Source organism: Capricornis sumatraensis, chromosome 1 (assembly GCF_032405125.1).
Source record: "Capricornis sumatraensis isolate serow.1 chromosome 1, serow.2, whole genome shotgun sequence".
In the NCBI taxonomy this organism is placed as follows: domain Eukaryota; kingdom Metazoa; phylum Chordata; class Mammalia; order Artiodactyla; family Bovidae; genus Capricornis; species Capricornis sumatraensis.
Window position 1 is genome coordinate 81220105 of NC_091069.1, and position 19412 is coordinate 81239516.

Here is a 19412-nt window from a genome sequence, read left to right on the forward strand (position 1 = left end):
TCTGCAGTGAATACTGGGTGATGGCCCGTCAAGTGGGATGAACAGTGGCAGGGCAACTTGAGGATTCTCAGGATGGTTCTGTTTGTGGGAGAAGCCCCCAGGTCCCCAGGGCATGGCAGTAAAACTTGGCAGGGGAGCCCTCTGCGCATGGGATGTACTTCATCATGGATGTGGACCTGGGACCATCACAGACTCTGGAAGTGTCAGGAATCTGAGAATCAGGACAGCAGGCTGTTCCTACTAGGCAGTGAGCACAACGGTCAAGGTGTCAACTGGACCCCCGCCTCCTTCTCCCAGGACATCTTGTTGGCTCCACAGTCCTTGCTGCCAGAGTTGGTGGGGGCAAGGAGCCACCTAGTCTGTATCTGTGATGGGAGTGGGGTGGGGGCTCAGGGTGGCCTGCATGGTCTCCAGAGCTGTGCGTTGTCAGGACCAGCTCCTGCCTTCAGGCAAGCAAATGTCTGACCACTCAGGGCTGTAAACACACTCCCCAGCCACACCCCAGCCAGGCCTTCCTCCCGCTTCAGGGTTCCTCTGGGCCTCCACTCACCTTGCTGAGCCCTCATTCTGGTGTGCCAGAGGCAATGCAGATTCCAGTCCGAGGCTGGGCTTAGAGACCTCACAGGCTGGCCACTCTCTACTCTGGGGAGGTGGAGAGTGCAACTCTTCACTTGCAGTTGGAACACAGGGTGTTTCTTGGCTGCAAGGATGATGATGAAACCCCCAGGATACTGAGTCATCGTGCTGGCCAGCTGATAGCGAGCACTGACCCCTGTGCAATTGCTGGAGAAACGTCTCTCAGGTCCACGGCCCAAGCAGCCCATGGGATTTCCTAACCTGAGCCATCCCTCTCCCCTTCCCTCTCTCTCTCCCTCCTGGCTCCCTCTCTCCCTCCCTCCCTCTCCCCCCTCCTCCTCTCCCTCTGCCCTGACCACTGCCTTGGGGTCACCTGGAGAGGCCACTGCTTCTTGCCACCCGGCCTCCTCCCCCATAGTGTCTGCCATCCTGGCGCCAGTCCTGGTTATGGAGCTTGTCCTGGGCCTGGTGGGGAACAGCCTGGCCTTCTTCATCTTCTGCTTGCGCACGCGGCCCTGGACGTCCAGCACCGTGTTCCTGGTCAGCCTGGTGGTCGCGGACTTCCTCCTGATCCTCAACCTGCCCCTTCGTGTGGATTACTACTTCCTCCATGAGACCTGGCACTTCGGGGACACCGCCTGCAAAGTCAACCTGTTCATGATCGCCACCAACCGCACGGCCAGCGTGGTCTTCCTCACGGCCGTGGCGCTCAACCGCTACTTGAAGGTGGCCTGGCCACACCACGCGCTGAGCAGGGCCTCGGTTGGGGGCGCTGCCCGCATGGCCGGGGGTCTCTGGGGGGCACTCCTGCTCCTCAACGGGCACCTGCTCCTGACCACCCACTCCAGCCGGTCCTGCCTCAGTTACCAGCTGGGCACGAGATCCTCGGCCTCACTCATCTGGCACCAGGCCCTGTTCGTGGTGGAGTTCTTCCTGCCGCTGGCGCTCATCCTCTTTGCCATCGTGAGCATCACGCTCACCATCCGCCGCCGCGGCTTGGACGGGCAGGCGGGCCCACGGAGGGCCATGTGCGTCCTCGCCGCCGTGGTGGGAGTCTACACCGTCTGCTTCCTGCCTAGCGTGGTCTTCGGCATCGCCTCCGTCGTGGCCTTCCGCCTGCGTGCCTGCCGTGCCCTGGATGTCTGCTCGCAGCTCTTCCATGGCTCCCTGGCCTTCACCTACCTCAACAGCGTGCTCGACCCCGTGCTCTACTGTTTCTCCAGCCCCAGCTTCCTCCGCCAGGCGTGGGCCCTGCTGGGCCTCACCCAGGGCTGGCAAGGCTCAGAGAGCAACAAAAGCACCCACCATGCCGGGCGCAGGTCGTGCTCTGGGAAGGTGGCGGCCACAAGGAAGCTGCAGGTGGACGTCTCGGAGGAGGACTGACCAGGAAGGCCCCTCCCAGAACTTGGACTCTGCTGTGGGTGCCTCAGGACGGAGGAACGCCTGGCTCTGGGCTGGAGGGCCAGCAAGGGTCCCTCAACCAACCAGACAAAGGACCTCTGCAGGAGCCAGGTGGGTGGCAGGGAGAGAAGAGGGTCTGGGCTTGGAGTCGTGTGTCTGATGTTGTGGGGATGATGTCCCGACAGCACAGAGCACCTTGGCAGGTGGAAACAGCCAGGGACTGCCAACTCAGCAGAGGGCCACAGCTGCCTTGTCCCAGGTCAGAGCCAGGGATCTGTGAGAGCAGAAGTCTTGCTTTAGAAATTTTGTTGTTGTTCAGTTGCCAGGTCATGTCCAACTGTTTGTGACCCCATGGACTGCAGCACAGCAGACTTCCCTGTTCTTCACTATCTCCCAGAGTGTGCTCGAACTCATGTGCATTGAGTTAGTGATGCCATCCAACCATCTCATCCTCTGTCACCCCCTTCTCCTGTTGCCCTCAATCTTTCCTAGCATCAGGGTCTTTTCTGAAATTGTACAGCTGTTTTTTCTATTATCTCCAATTATTTTTTTTTCCAATACTAATAAAATTCCTTTTGAAAAATGCAAGCCTATCTCAACCGATCTAAGGAAAATTAGTAAGTATCTGCAGGTTCATCTGGCATCAGGAGGGTTCAAAGTGAGTTCCCCAAGATGAAGGGACACTGGGGACAGAGTGGAGAAGCTGTCCAGGGCACCATCCTTCCACAGGAATCCTGGAGCCCCATATATCCTTAAAGTCAGAACACTCCCCGGGAGAGGTCCCCATGCTCCCAGGATGGGCGGCCCACCTGGATCTCCAGAAGGCCCCCACCCTGCTATCCTCTGGGACGATGTGGGGATCTTCAGCCTGGGAGGTTATCATCTCCACCCAGGTCAGGCTCCTGGACCCCCTCCCCTGGCTTTCCTTAGCCCCAAGAACCTTCCCCTGGCCCTGGAACCTGTGGTGGCTGCTACCCACCTGGACAGGAAGGGGCCTCCGGTCACCAGAGCCAGCTTACTGCCCTCCCTCAGGACCGGAGCCATCTCGCCCACCTCTCCTCCATCCTGTTCTATTCGATATGCCTGTGTCAGCGACTGAGACCATCTGGGCTAACCCATCTGTTGACCTGGGGCTCCCCAGGCACAAGGTGTGTACCTGGCATGAATTAAGGGTTTCTTTTGCGGGTGGGGCACGTGTAGTGGTTTTCCCTACTGTCCACAGTGGAAGTCATTTTGGGTGCATGGCTTTCAAGGCTTCCAAAGGGCTATTCAGAGGTCACTAAAGCCCCAAATATGCCTCTCCTGAACCCCATGCGTCCCCAGTCCCAGCCATCTCAGGAGAATGAACATTTGCCCCCAGTATACACACCCTCTCCCCAACAAGGGGGACAGAAGGGCCTGGGATAGGTTCCCTACTCATCACCCCAGTCACGGACCCCTGGCCCTCAGATACAGGGTTTGACAATGGGGACAAGCCCCCTCTCCCCACCTGTTTTCATCCTCTCAGCCCAGCCCTCTGATATCATGGACAGGATGCCCTTCCTCAGTTAAAAGTTTTCAAGAGTGGTGGTCAGGCCCAGGAGAGTCACCCATGTCCCAGGAGGGAGGCACATGGATGCCATATGGATGTTGTGGTGGGAGATAGAATGTGTCGGGCAGGGGGAGATGGCCTGGGGAACAAGTTGGGTGGGTATTAAAAGCCACCTCCTGGTGTGTCTCCATCCACTTTTCCCATTCCTGAAAACTCACCAACTACTGTCAGAAACCCACAGAGATACTGAGAACCCAAACCAAGTGGTGGAAAGGGCTGAGCCACCTGGGTCCCTCCAAGGGACTCCTCGGGCATTTCTGCCCTACATGGACCCTGCTCCATTCCTCTGCTCTGCTGTTGCCTCTCACTGTAGAGCCACTCCTAGGAACTCCCCACCTTGCCACCCTCTGCTGCCACAGGAAGGAGCTGGCCAACCTTGGCCTGAGATTCGTCATTTCTAAGTCAGACCAAATGCTCCTGGAGTCTGGGATTTAAGCACTTTCTCGTGAAGCCCCCAGCTCCAGGGGGCATTAACATATACTGTGCTCTGAGTGAGCACCCGGCACCTTCCTTCTGGTACCATCTCTCCCCACGTTTGCACCTGTCTGGTTGCTGAGCAGTCCTAGTGGCCAACAGGGCTCTCTCTGCCTCCTTTTCCTTGGTCCTTCCTTCCCGGGACCCTTCCCTTCAACACCGCCATGCCTTCTCACCCCTCAGGAGCTGGGCTCACTCACCTGACTTCATCTAAGAGAAATGACCTGATGGTCCCTGTAGCCTGTCTCTTCCCCTCGAGGAGTCCCAGGTAGATGCTGATCACAAGGTTTGGGCCCACAACCCCGAATCTGCCCTGGATCCTCCCTGCCCCTCACCTTGAAGTTGATGACTGTTCTCCCCACTGACAAGGAACTCTCTAAAGGGGGTCTGGGTGTCCCCACAAGAGACAGAAGCAGGGCTTCGGGCTTCTTCCACAGTCTCCCTGCATGGAAGGACCCCTTGGTCCTAACCTTGGTCCCAACCCACAGTAAACCCCTCTCCTGGACTTGGTTCTCCATCTGTGAAATGGGAACAGTGATCCTGGCCCTTGCTCAACTCCAGGGGTTGGAGATGGAAATACCCCATACGCTGACCACTGAGTGAGTACAAGAGTTATTATGGGGGTGAAGGGAAGGGAAGGGGGGTAAGAAAGGATGGGGGAGGTGGGAAAGAGAGCACACTGTTGAAGGGCAGGGTTTTCTACAGATGGGAGCGTAGCCACCACGGTGGTATAAGGTAGGCTGGGGACAGGGTGAGTAAAGACCCTATTTCCTGCATTTGGGCTCCAAGCAGCATTTTGGTCCCTTGGGGTGGACTGCACTTTCCAGTGTACATGTTAGGCAGCACGTCTCGCTCCTCTTTCTCATGTGACCTGCTGACACCTTAAGGGATGAAAAAATGGCTTCCATGACTTTACCCCAGGAACTCGTGTGCAGGGGGCAGGCAGGCATGATGGGGCTCACAGGCCTGAAGCCACTTATCAAGCATTTGCTAGGCACACACCATGGCCCAGACCCTAAGCCACAAAGGCAGATGATACGCCTTTGACCTTGAGTGCCCCCAGGCCAAGCCTGGGAGAGACAGACTGGCAAACGGATCAGAGGCAACCCAAGCGAGCGGGATCCCGAGGAAGTAACACACCAATGACAGCAGACAGCACAGGCTTGGGGTGGGAGTGCCAGGAGTGAGGGGGTGCATGTGGGCTGAACGGGGAGGATGAGGAAAGGAGCTAAGGGAACACATCCACGGCAGAGGGAAGGGCGTGAACCAGGGCACGGAGCTGCGAGAGGAGCCGGTGGGCCTGGGGAGGGTGAGGGGAGCAATGAGCCAAGGGAGCAGGAAGCCTAGGGACGGAGTTAGGAGACAGCGGGAGAGGCGGGCTGGGCCCTGCAGGCTCAGGACAGTCCAGCAGGAAAGCAAGTGTGTGCGAGGTTTTCAAGAAGTCGACGATGATCAGCCTTGCTGCTTTTCCTTTTTGGCTGGGTCTTCAACGCTACACTCGGGCTTTTTCTAGCTGCAGCGAGCGTGGGGCTATCCTCTAGCTGCGGGGCACAGACTTCTGATTGCAGTGGCTCCTCTTGTGGAGCATGGGCTCTAGGGCATGGGCTCAGCAGTTACGGCTCATGGGCTTAGCTGCTCGAAGGATTTCAGAATCTTCCTGGACTAGGGATCGAACCTGTGTCTCCTGCATTGGCGGATGAATTCTTAACCCACTGAACCACCAGGGAAACCCCGGTCTTAACATTTTGATCAGTTACTCTGCTAACAGTGTGGACAGCCTCGTGAGGGGTAAGGGAAGACAACCTGAGTAGGAAACGGTCTGTGTTCCAAGCAAGGGCAGCGGCAGACAGGACACAGGTACAGAGGCACAGCCCAGGTCGGGAAGAGAGGTGACTGTGGATGATGGGTGGAGAGTGCACACTGAAGAAACAGGGGCTGCAGCAGGTTCAGAGGAGAAGATACAGTTAAGACACGTTGGAGGAGCTTGGAGGACCTGCAGGCAAATAAGTACAGCAGTGCGTTTAGGGCTGGAAACAGCATTTCAGACTCTTGTTGCTATCGGGAGCTGACCTCTTACAGGGAATGGATGAGGTCACCTGGGGAAGAGTGAAGAGGACAAAGAACCACCCTTTAAAAAAAAATCCCCACAAGTAAAGGACACACAAAGGAAGACCCAGTGAAATGCCCAGAAGAAACCTTTAAATAGGAAGAAAATCAGGAATGCAGCAATTTTAAAAAGAGCATGAAAGAAGTAAAAAAAAAAAAGAAAGGAATATCCTAGAGCCATCTTTTATGAGGGTAAAAGCCGAACATAAAATACCCAGACAGGCTGCAAAGTACCTCAGTATTTTCAAAAGTCCTAATTGCATGCTGAAGAAAGCTGATGTGAGAACCAACGTGTGTGTCTGACACTGTCTGGTCAAGCTTCCTGTACTGACACTCTGGATTAACACAGCATGGTCTGTGCTATTAAAAATAGCTTTTGGAGAAGTGATAGGTTATCATCTGCATAAAATTTAATTATATGCAAAATGTTCCATATTGGTTATGGATTCATACATATGTAGTCATTGTATAAAATCATACACTGGGTTGAGAAACACCAAATTAAGGAAAGTGCTCTCTTCTAAAACGGAGGAACATGGAAAGGCGGTACACAGGGGACTACTATTCTGAAATTTATCTTTGTAAAAAATCCTGGGAAATGGCTCTAAGTAATATCTGAATGTGGCTCAGTGTTGTTCTGGGTAGAGAATAAAGGAGAGAGTGTAATGAAGAATAACAAAGACAAGTAACATGATGGCAACCATGTCGAGTGCTCAAGAAAGCTCAAAGAGGGTGACTGCAAGATGGGCTGGATGTGGCAATTAGGAGGTCTCTGGTGACCTTTTGAAGGCAATCTCAGTGGGTGGCTGGGGTGGGGCAGAATGGAAGCGATTAAGGACTGTACTGTGTTGAGAAATTAATGAGACTTCAAGAAACGGACAAGTCTTTCTTCTTTAAACAAGTTTGCTAGTAAAGGGAGATAAGACAAGAGCTTCAGGCAAAGCTGAGAGAGGACCTGTGGTGGTTCGCCTGTTTTGTTCTATTGAGTGGATGGGGAAGTTTAAGTGGCCTGAGAAGGGAGAGAGGGTGAAGATGAGGGCAGCGGGCAGAGGATGACGACAGAGCAATAACAAACACTGTCCCAGGCCCCATGCGAAGCACTTTACACACACTAATTTAGTTAGTTCTGTGAGGTACATACTATGATCCCATCTTACAGATGAATAAACTGAGGCACAGAGAGGTTGAGTAACTTGCCCAAGGTGATCCAGTAATAAGTGGCAGTCTGGCCTGAGTCAGGACACTCTACTGCAAGCCTCTAAGGAGGTGGGGGCCAGGAAACGATCCAACATGTGGGTACCAGGAGGGTTCTCCAGAGGCCGAAGAGCACCTGCACGGGCTGGTGGAAGGTCCTGCAGTGAAAGGGGAACACAGGTGAAGGGATTCTTAGAAGACTTGGCCCTCAGCGGGTGAGAGCTTCAGGGGTAACCAAGGGTTAGAACAGCTGGTTCTGGGAATAAGAAAACAAGCTCCTAAAGGACATATAAATGGGCCAGCTCAGCAAGCAGCCCAGAGAGGCCTGGTGAGGGGGGCGCTCACATCTCTGGGGTGGTCCCTGCAGGCTAAATGGTTTCCTCCAGTGACCCCCTGCAGTTAGTCCAGGAGCAAGAGCAGAGCAAATGGAAACCTCTTAAGAAGTCTGACTGTGAAAACCCAGTCCTGGCAATGGATCTTCAGGCTCTTACCCCTTGAAAGACAGGGCACATGACACTCTATTGGTGAGCTTCCAGAAAGAGGGAGACACTTGAGTCAGGATTAAATCTTAATAAAAAGACACCAAGAACCAGGGCGTTAGGGATTTCACAGCGACGGGGCTGCCGGCTTGCACTCTGAGGGCCCCTCTGCTTCCACAGAGCCTGCCCTGTGGCATCCGGCCTCGCTGAGCCCGCTTCTGCCTCTTCTACAACCTTTTCCAGGGTCCTGTAACCTCGCGCATGGATGTCTTGCTTCTCTAATGAAACTCTTGAAGGAATTCAATGTCTTTTTTTTTTTTTTTTTACCTCTCAAATCTCAGCAAACAAGGGTTGCAAACAGGCACACTTTACAAACAGGCTGGAGGTGCCCAGGGAGCCTACAACGATGGCCCCAGTACAGCCACTGAGGCAGAGTCTACACCGTAGTCAAAGCAGTAAAATACTCAAGAGAGTAATTCCTACCAAGCTGGTTTCACACTCGGGGGCCTGGGAAACACTGAAGGATGCTAGGCATTCAGATCAGGCTCCCGATGCCTTTTAGGGCAACTCAGACATGTTGGTTTCCAGCTCTCAGAGCTGAGGAGGGTTGGATGTAGAAGAGGGCGCTGGGGGCCTTCCTGTCAACCCCCTGGATGGAGTGCAGCACACTCCCTTAGCTCACCGTGGGAGCGGCCCCACACTCGTCTCCGCCACCTGGCTCCAGCACAGCAGTGCGAAAGGGATTGATGGAGAGAGGTCTGCCTGCGGCTTCTCCCACCTCCAGGCCTAGAGGACACAGGGTCAAAGCCACCCCTGGTGCAGCTCAGCCTCATGAAACCGCCATGTGCTCAGGCTATGGCTTATGAGAGAGCAGAAGAAAGTGCCAACCTTGGGGAAAGGCCTCTGAGCACCTACCTCCATGTAGCTGGGGCGGGGATGTCAGACTCATGGGCCTGGCCCCAGAGCCACACGGGGAGGAAGCACCTAGGGCTGGGGACTGGGGTGGGGCCTGCCCCTGGGCCCAGCCTTATAGCTGAGCCACTGTCCCAGCAAAGGGCGGCATAAAACCAGGCAGAATTTCTAGAAGTTTATTGGAAACAGGATACAAATTGATCAGTGGATGACATCTACTTAGACAGACCACTCTGTAATAGCACACGCTCAATGAATTATCCTGGGGAAACACTCATGACCACTGATGTGTGGTCTGGGTGGGTGTTCTCCAGCAGGGAAACCAGAGACTGGGGGAAGAGGAATGGGCCAGGGTGGACAGAAAACTGGGACACAGCCTCCCTGAGGGGAAAGGCGAGGTGGGGCTGCTAAATGAGTAAATTCCCCCAAAGGAGAACTGGGATAAATGTTATGAATAAAACCCCTCCCCCACCTCCCCAAAGCACTTTCCTCCCAAGCAGAGTGACAGAGAACCTACAGAAACCCACCAGGGCAGCTACCTCCACCTCCACTCACCGGGGTCTTAGCACAGCACGGGGAATCCACAGTGGGCCTGGACATGGCAGAGAGGGGGCCAGGGCCACGCGTGTCCTGGGACTGCTTGGCCTCTGACCCACCACTCGCCTTCCCCTGCTCCGCTCTGGGGACTGACTGCCTGACTGCAGTTGGCCTATCCCCAGCTCCCAGGTCAGCTGGCTTCCAGCTGCATTAAGCTAACGCAGAAATCTGGAAGGCATGGGGAAGGGAGAAGCCAGGCTATTTGTGCTCCCGCTTTGCCTGGGGTGGGGTGTGGGGGGGTATGTTTCTGGCAGGGCCCAGGTCTCCTCATGGCTTCAGCTCCCACCACATAGCCCTCTGCAGGCCCAGGCTCCACCCAGTGTCCTGACCCCCAGGATCTGGTCCCACCAGCTCTGTGGTTCCCTGTTTCCAGTTACCCTCAGCGGCATCTCAGGTCTTCTTATTTCTCATTAAACAATTTCCTGGATTAAAACCCCTCTGTTTTAAATATATAGACTTTTCTGGTTTTCTTGGTTGGATGCTGACGGATAGAAACCAGGCTGTGGACAAGGCAGAATCATGAAAGGCAAGCTGAAAGCAGTTGGGGCCTCCCCTGCACCACCTCAGGGGGGGCGGGCGATGACGGGGGAGGACGACTCTCGGGCTTCAGTGTCCTTATCCGAGGGTGCACAGCAGCCCTGGGCACGTCTGCTGGGAAACGTGCAGATGGGCGTTGCATGTCACCCCACAAGCTCGCTGCTCACAGTGCTGACATGCCACTGACACCCACGACAGTGACACCGTGGCCCCAAGAAAGGGGGGCGGCCGGGAGGGCCTCTCGGCACCAACTGCTCATTTGGCAAAGAGAGATGCTAGAGGCTCCTTGGCATCCATCCTCCAGTCCCTGAAGGTTCAGTGCTGGGGGGACTTTCCCGAGATGAAGTGGGAGCCTGAGGCCTTAGCCAGCAACCTTCCTACAGGAGGGCGGGGCTGCAAAATTGGGAGTTTTCACCACACAGTGAAGGGAGAGCTGTCAGAGTGTGCCTGTCCCACAGCAAAGCATGGACTGGAGCCGGCCTGGGCCTCCCTGTTCTTCCTGCAGCCCTGGCCTGGCCCCAGTCTCCAAAGCTCCTCGCCTGGGGAAGGAGGGCCTCTCCCCAACAAGCTGGCAGAAAAGTCACGGGCAGCTAACGGCTCCTTTAACCACAAGTCATGGTTCCATGTGGGTCAGGAGAGGACAGGGAGAAGGTGAAGGAATCATTCCACGATCTGTATCCATCGCACAGCAAATCCAGGGCAGGGCATGGGGATACAGCTTGGTTGCATCTCTTTCTTTAGAAGACGTGGCGCATGGCTGGTGAGGCAAGAGCCGGCTGCCTTCTCTCTCCCTGGGGCTTTACAGAAGGAGCTTCTCTGTGGGACCCTGAGGGCAATGTCTGCCCCCCGACCCGGCTCACTGAGACCCACTCATGGGGCCCCAAGCCAAAACCTGGAACAGCTCCAAGAGTTGGCAGTGGTGAGAATGTCCCGGGGATCATCCCTCAAACACTAAGACGAGAACCAACCCCTCCTGGGGAGACTGGGGAGAGAAGCCACAGTGCCTGCGAGGCTGGAAAAGGAAAAGGCAGCTTGTGCTTTGAGCGTCACCCTCAGTGATCACGCATCACGTCCTCTGCTGAGCTGAGCCCAGCCTGCGACGACCAGACATCTGGAGCATCGTGGTCATTGTAGGGAAACCTCACTCGGCCTGGGGGGAGGGGGGGCACTCAGCTCACTCAGAGCCACTCTGTCCTGCAAGCAGCTGGCCGTTTGAGGCACCTGCTGTCAGCCACCCAGCTGTCTCCCGGCCGCACGCCCCAGGGACCACAGGGAGGCCACACTCCCACTGTCTTTCACGGTGCTGTGACCCTGTGCCCTGCAGCCTGTCCCTGCAAACAAAGGCAGGGAAGCAGCAGATTCACATCTGCTTGGGGAGCAAACGGGGCATTAAGGTTTTCCTGTCCCCACAGCTGTGTACACACAGTGGCAGAGTGGCCCACCTGTGACGCCAGCAGGGCCTGTACCAGGGCAGACAGCAGAAACAGGGTCACAGACAGGTCTCCTGGGGTCTAGGCACAGGTGCTCACAGAAACGGCTGGGTTGCCAGGGTGGCGGAGGCAGGGCTTCCACACAGACTCACCTGCAAACACAGCTCTCTCACTTCACCCTTACAGGCCACACAGACTCCACCTGCTTAAAATTAACCTGGATGAATGAGAGTCCTAGAAGGACCAACCTGGCTGCAGCAGCTGGTTTGGCTGTGAAAGAACAGGGCAGGACATGAGAGCTGGTCACCATGATACACACGCTCAGCTCACGTTACTATCTGCTCTCGCTGGACGGCCTGGGACTAAGCAGAACCAAGAGAATGCCAGCCTCTTTCCAACAACAAAGCACGGATGATGTAAAGAGTCCACAGGCTTCCCAAAGACGATCTGCTTATCTTTTGTCAGAACCGCAGGTAACTCTGTACCTGGGAGGGATGAAGGTAGGGGGACAAATGCAGGATGCAGGAGGTGGAGGACAAGATTTCCCCACTGAACAAATGGGGAATGAAGCCTACTGAGAAAACGCCGAGGGACAGTGACAGCTGGGATGGGGGGGAGCATCCTGAACTACATCAACACTGGCACATTTCTTAAGAAAAATCCGTGTAGAAACATGCCGTATCCCTCGAGTCCACACTGACACAGCCGGCGACAGAGAGAAGCTGGCACATGCAGGGCGGCAGCGGCTCTGAGCCTGCAGCAGCCCCACTGCCCCGGAGCCGTGGTGCCCGGGGTTCAGAGCGCCGGAGAAGGAGGTCTCGGAGTAGCTCCCCCAGCCCCTCAATTCCCCAGGCAGGTCCCGTTCTGGGGCAGCGAGGTCTCTAGAGGAAAGCAAGGGGACACTGATTCACAAGAGGAGATGCAGCTTCAGGGACGGGTGCTCCTGCGGTCTCTTCCCCGGCCTGGTCAAGGCTCCGTGGGGTGCACGAGGAGGTCTCCCCCGGGATACGCTGGGAATGGGGCTGCCTCCTTCCCAGGCATGGCTATGGACATCAGCAGGACAGTGTAGCAAGTCTTGGATTATAGGATTAAACAGCAATAGCTCAGTCTGACACGCAGCATGTGAGTTCTGGAAAAGGAAAGAAACAGGGTCGAAGTTAGGTGCTGACGGCAGAGGCGAAGGGAGAGGAAGGATGGATCAGACCTCCCACCACCATCATCACAGCCTTCAAGGAAAGGAGGCTGGGCACTGATTCAAATAACGCTCACAATGTCGTTGAGGGGTGGACCAAAGGAAAGTTTAACTGAGGCCACGAAAATCTGTGAGTGACACTGAGGTATCTTGAAAGCTGGAGTTGGGAAGGGCAGGTGCAGTGGTCAGCAGCCAGGCAGGCTAGTGCTGACATGCATACTGGAGCAACGTCGTGGAACCTCTCTGACCGGATGCTAGGGAATGGGGAACGCAACAGGCCTACAGGAGGCATGCCCTGATCTCAGGTAACCATAATTAATCATACGGTGCAGGCACTCGGAAGCTAAGGACGTGTTTTTCCGTAGGAGGGGAGTGACCCCAAACACCCACTGTGTCACAATGCCCCTCCTTCCCAGTGCCTCCACTTCCCCCTCAAACCTTCAGCTCTCCTGCTCCAGAGCTGCGCATCTAGAGACTCTCAAGGGAAACAGAGGAATGAGAGGCAGAAGTGCCGGCCAACTAGATTGGCACCATCTGGTGTCACCCAGTAGCTTGTGAAAACTTCTGCTTGTTTACTAGCTAAGTGGCTAGGAGGGAACTGGGGGGTGTCTGCTGAGACGGGATCAGGGGCTCGGGCCAAGGCAGGGCCTGGATACTCTCTCTGGTCACATGCTCTGCAACCAGGAGAGGACACGGGGTTAGGGGACAGGGACGCTCACCTTCACAGCTTCCCTCCATCCTGAGGAAGGGCTGCAGGATAGAGCACAGCCGCACCTTCACTTCATGAGCCTTTCTAGAATGGGGAGATATATGCACACAGCCTGGTATTGGAGAGGGCTCAGCAAGTATGTGTCCAATTAAAACCCAGCCAGTTCAGTTCAGGACTGGGCTAAGCTGTTTTATTCCATAGGTTATGGAACAAGCTTTCACCAGAACCTTGTGAGGGTAAGCAAGGTTAGGAGCTTGCTCAAGGCCGCATGGCGAGTAAGTTGAGGAGTCAGGATTTGATCTTCTTAATTTAGGTAGAGTTTTTCCCGCTACTCTAAGCTGCCCCATTCTCCATCCATCCCAGTGAGAGCACACGGCTCTCTTCAGTGTCTAAATTACAGGTTTTGTGTGTGTCAGTATCACCAGTATTTCTCAGAAGCCTCTCTCCTTTTGTGTGTGTGTGGAGGGGGGAAGAGGTGGGGGGCGGGGGCAACTCTGCCATTCATTTATCCACCCACCTATGGAATTAAGCCATCTGCCAGAAGAGTCACTTGTAAATAGCTCCCAAAGGTTCTGGGCTACCATGGTAAATTGTGCTTTCTTCTATTTGAGCTAAACTTACCTGCTCCAGGCTTGAGAGCAACCCTCTCCTCCCACCAGCTCAGGATCTGGCACCCAGGTTCACACCTGCTTTCTCCACACTGGCCATGGTTTTAAGCTGAGATAGGGCACCTCTTGCATTCTGGGCTGAAGCATCCCAGTGCTTACCACCTGTGCTTGCAACACCAACATGTCCCCCTGCTCAGAGCTTCCTCAGCCCCACTGCATTTCCTCGAAGCAGGGAACCAGAGCCACATGAAGGGTCCCAGGTGCACAGGGCCCCAGAAAGAGATCGGCGCCCATTCTCAGGTCTCCTTCCTGGATGATGTAGCCCAGATCATTTCGGTTTACACTTATAAATAAATTATCATATGCATCAATCCACATTTGCTACTTTTGTCTATACTAACTCCAATTTATAAGCACTTATTATTTTTACAAAAATTTCCCTTTTGCTTTGACTATTAGTAAGTACTTGAAGGGCTTCCCTGGTGACTCACATGGTAAAGAATCTACCTGCAAAGCAGCAGACCCAGGTTCGATCCCTGGGTTGGGAAGATCTGCTGGAGAAGGGAATGGCAACGACTCCAGTATTCTTGCCTGGTAAATTCCATGGACAGAGGGACCTAGTGGACTGCAGTCCACAGCGCAAAGAGTTAGACACAACTGAGCAATTCACACACACACACACACACACACACACACACTTGGAGGTTCTTTACTCTAACCAACTGCTGCAACAGAAACAATCTTTTTTGTTTTGTTTTGTTTTTTTTAAGGTTTCCAGCTACCAGTATCTGAGTTAATTTCTTCCTCTTCTGAAACCCAGAGGAGAAACCACCATCAGGATTCTGGAGTCTGGAAAACAGATAAACAAGTGATAACAGCCCACGCATTCAAGAAAGCCAAACCTGAAGCTGGCAGTGTGAAAAGCTGCGAGTCCAGTGTGCACAAAATAGCTCAGGAATGGATACCAGACACCTCGAGGGGGGCGGGGGAGGGGAGACTGCAGCAGAGATCAGTTGAAGGCTGAGGTTGCTGGACTCCTAGAAATGCTCCTGACTCCACACCCCTCAGCAGCTGCCCACCTCCCACAGGTCTGGTTAGTTATTCTCTAAAGAGGACCAAATAGGGGGTTGCAGGCCTAGGGAGCACAAGGCGCCAAGCAGGGCTGCCAGTCCCCAAACTGAGGGATCACGTGAGCGTATATCCACTGAATGGTAAGTGCTGGGAGCCAGTGTGAGGAATCCCGCCCGTGACAAGGTCATGAGGAAGGAAGCTGACATACGCAAGGCATGCTCAGACTTCAGGGACCCCTCTGGAAATTCCTAAGCATGTACCCCAACAAAAATCTGCTGGCTTTTGTGCTCTGCTTTTCCACTTTTCTGATATTCTCTGGAAAAAAGTCAATTCAGGGTTTTAGTCTTCTGCATTTGAAAGGGATGTTTCAGTTAAACCCCTCTGATAGCTCTCTAGCCTGCCTAACAGGTTCCCCAGACCTCTTGCAGCTTGTGAATTGCTTACAGCCCCCTAACCGCGGGAGGCACAAAGCTTAAAAGCATCTTAAAGATACAGAGCCTTTTCTAAAGAGTTAAAAATTATATTGGTAGAGGGTTTTCACTGTTGACTCAAGGATTGCTGCCAGACCTCCTTATTCTTTATCTTTTAGGCACCTGGAAGGATGTTAATGTAAGCAGGATGTAGAAAAAGATACATAGTAGTTTTGATGTTAGCAACACTAGACTTTTGAGTTAATTGCTTCTCTTTTGCTGTAAATCACTGTACTCCCTCGACTTGTTATAAGTTGCTGTATCCTTGCTGTGTAAGAATGTAACTTTATTTAGTGCTTTCTGAGAGTGGCACCAGACCTTGGGAAGATCAACACAAATAAGTCTTGTGGTTGACAAACCCTTATCAGAAAAAAGGCTGTAAAATGTTAATTGGCCCTTTTGGCTGGAAGATGATGTAAATTACCTAAGACTTGTGTATACAATTAGGTATGCAGAGAAAAAAGCCTGGTTTTGATAAGAGTCTGGACTGCTAACGCTGCATAACTTTGTGTTACCCATTGATCTCCATGTTTTATCAAAAGTATAAAAGGCCTTTTGAACAATAAAGGACGGGACCAGATTCTCGGACCAGTTTCTCGGACTAGTCTTGGCCTGGTTTCTTGGAAATCTGGCTCCCCCCGTGTCTCTCTCTCTCTCTCTTTTTCTCTCCCTTTTCTTCCCTCTGCTCTTTACTTTAATTTCAGGCTGAATTTCCATCTGGGGCGCGGAGGCTCGCCAGGTCTACTTATTTGCCCTGGTTATTAAGATCCGCGCGAAAGGGAGCTTAAGGCGAGGCACCCTTAGATATTCAAGCGGGCACCGGTGGCCCAACGTAGATGGTGCAAATTCCTTGTCTGGAATTTTATTGGTCTTCCGCGTAAACCAAGCTATTCAGCCCTCTTTCTCCACTTAATCTTCCTACTGCACTATAGTTTCTTAATCTAATCTTATATTAATAAATAAACAAGTCTTTCCACGCCAACGCCGTCCACCCTTCGAATTCCCTGGATCCACCGGGGCTGGACCCCGGCAGGTAAGACCTCCAGCCTTCTTCCCCTTGAGCTCCCAGAAAGCAGGTAGCCAAAACTTTATCCTCTGAAAAAGAGACTATGCTGTGGTCTGAATGTTTGTGTCCCCACAAAATTTATATGTTGAAGTCCTAATGCCCAATATGACAGCATTAGAATTCAGAACCTTTGGGAAGTGCTTAGGTCATGAGGGCATAACCCTTATGAATGGGACTGCTGTGCTGTGCTCAGTCATATCCAACTCTTTGCAACCCCATGGACTGTAGCCCGACAGGCTCCTCTGCTCATGGAACTTTCCAGGCAAGAATACTGTAATAGGCAGACTTCCAGGGTGGTCCAGTGGTTAAGACTTTGCCTTCCAATGCAGGGGGTACAGGTTCCATCCCTGGTTAGGGAGCCAAGATCCCACATGCCTTGCAGCCAAAAAAACAAATGGAAGTAATATTGTAACAAATTCAATAAAGACTTGAAAAAAATAAAAGAATGCTGTAATAGGGCGCCACCTCCTACTCAAGGGGATCTTCGCGACCCAGGGGTAAAACCCCTGTCTGTGTCTGCTGCATTGGCAGATGGATTCTTCGCCACTAGCAGCTCCTAGGAAGCTCATGAGTGAGATTAATGTTCTTATAAAAGAGACCCCATATGCTCCCTAGTTCCTTTCATCATGTGATGACACAGCAAGAAGACAGCAGTCTGCAACCCAGAACAGGCCCTTCATCAGAAGCCAATTATGCTGGCACCCTGGTCATGGACTTCCCTGCCTTTAGAACTGTAAGAAATTTCTGTTGTTTACAGTACCCATCTGTACTATTTTGTCACAGGAGCCTGAATGGACTAAGATAGATGGAAAGCATCTCTGGGAAATCTGCCCAGCCCACAGAAAGGACCTGAGGATACCGACCCTCGGGCCACTCAACAAGCAGCCTGGTCTGATATCCTTTCTGTGAGGTGCACTGCAGGCTGAAGCACAGAGCTTTCATCCGATTTTAGTTTCCTACTCTTAAACACTATTACACAACCAAAGGTCATCAGGAAGAAACCTCTAACACAAACGTTAGAGACCAAAACAGAGAAAAATGCAAATTGGAAGAAATGGATTATTCATGGAGAAGAAAACTCAAGAAACAGAAACCACTATCATTAATATCCTCAGACAGGTAAGGAAAGATACAGTGTCCACAAGACACAAACAGTATTGTATTTCAAAATAAACTGAGAGAACCAACAGAGCTGGCAGGGAGCCTAGAGAAGGACTGAAGAGTTCTGCTTCCTATTGTCGTTGTCCAGTCATTCAATTGTGTCCAACATTTTGCGACCCCTTGGACTACAGCATGCCAGGCTTCCCTGTCCTTCGCCATCTCCCAGAGCTTGCTCTGATTCATGTCTATTGAATCAGTGATGCCATGCAACCATCTCATCCCCTGTTGTCCCCTTCTCCTCCTTCCCTCAATCTTTCCCAGCATCAGGGGCTTTTCAAATGAGTTGGTTCTTCACATCCAAGTGGTGTGAGCCAAAGTAGTGGAGCTTCAGCTTCAGCATCAGTCCTCCCAATGAATATTCAAGGTTGAGTTTCTTTAGGATTGACTGGTTTGATCTCCTTGCTGTCTAAGAGACTCTCAAGAGTCATCTCCAGCACCACCGTTCAAAAGCTCAATTCTTCTGCTTCCTATAATGGTGGGCTAATTTATATTGGGTTAACCCTCCAGCCAAAAACAGTGATAAATTCTATATAAAATATAAAAGCAAGTATTTGAAGATAGTGGAGAGCAACCAAAATCAAGCATAAACTGGAAGAGAGATGACTTGAAAAAAGGCGAGACTAGGTGAGATTCACTGTTAACAGTACCCCTGTGAGCAGTTCCATGCCGTACAAGAGGGATATGGTTCCAGCAGAAAGCTGCAGTCTGACTGAGCTAAGGAATCAGGAACAGATCAGAGTTCAAGGCTGCCAATACAGCTGGAAATTGGGGGAAGAGATCCTAAAAGGAAGGACACAGGTAAGGTGGAGTCCCCAGATCAACATACACACCCCTCTCAAATCATTGGCCGATTTCAGAACTGCTCACACACAAAATGAGACTCCAAGAAGCCCACTGGAAAGGTTAAAAGAGGCTAAGCAACAACCTCAGCAGCTGTCCAGTGCTGGGAAGACAGAGTTCAGAATTCAAATTCTACCAAGTTAGAAGGACAGGGCAAACAGCTTGGTCTTTCCACTGAAATCTCATGGAACTAGGAGCATAACTGAAATAGACAAGCCCTAATAAAGCCAGGTGGTGCTAGTGGTAAAGAGCCCTCCTACCAGTGCAGGAGACTTAAGAGGTGACCATCAAATTTAATTGCTTGCTAGAAGATATCTGAATACTCTACAGAAAAACAAAACCAAAAAACTCCATTGAGGAAAATAACAGAATCCTGAGTCTCCACAACTTATCATCCACACTGACCAGTACTCATTAAAAACTGTTAGACCTGGGAAACAGGAAAATGCAACCCATAATCAAAAGAAAAAAACAGTCAGTAGAAGGTGATTAATGGATGATTCAGTTGTTAGAATTAGCAGATATGGACTTAAAATATTTACTATGTCTTAAAAATACATTGGAAAAGATGGATGTGTGGGGGACAATATGGTATATTCAAGGAGAAATATCAAAGACGTAAATGCGAATTCTAAAACTGAAAAATACAAAATATGAAATGAATAATTCATTGGATGGATTAACAGAAGATTCAATACTGCTGAAAAAATAATCAGTGAATTTGTAGATCTCCAAACACTATTCAAACTGACAAATAAAGAGTAAATACTGCATGACTCCATTTAATAAAATTCTAGAAAATGTAACCTAATCTATGGTGCTAAAAAGCAGATCAGCAGCTGCCTGGGATGACGTGGGGGTGATAGGGAGGACAAGAGGGCCAATTATAAAGGAGCAAGAAAATTTTTGAGGGTGACAGGCAAGTTTATTATCTTGATTATGGTGATGGCTCCTGGTATGTGTGTGTGTGTATGTTAAACTTATCAAGTTGAATATTT

At 52.1% G+C, this 19412-nt stretch overlaps 1 protein-coding gene across 1 annotated transcript; it reads left to right on the forward strand.

Annotated features, from left to right (window-relative positions):
• Nucleotides 1–822: 822 nt before the first annotated feature.
• OXER1 (oxoeicosanoid receptor 1) lies at nt 823–1959 on the forward strand. The gene has a single exon (XM_068966995.1). The coding sequence runs from the start codon at nt 823–825 to the stop codon at nt 1957–1959; it is 1137 nt and encodes a 378-aa protein (XP_068823096.1).
• Nucleotides 1960–19412: the final 17453 nt, after the last annotated feature.

Excerpts from the sequence above, each read along its gene's own strand:
- OXER1 (XM_068966995.1), top strand. The coding sequence starts at position 823 with ATGGGATTTCCTAACCTGAGCCATCCCTCTCCCCTTCCCTCTCTCTCT.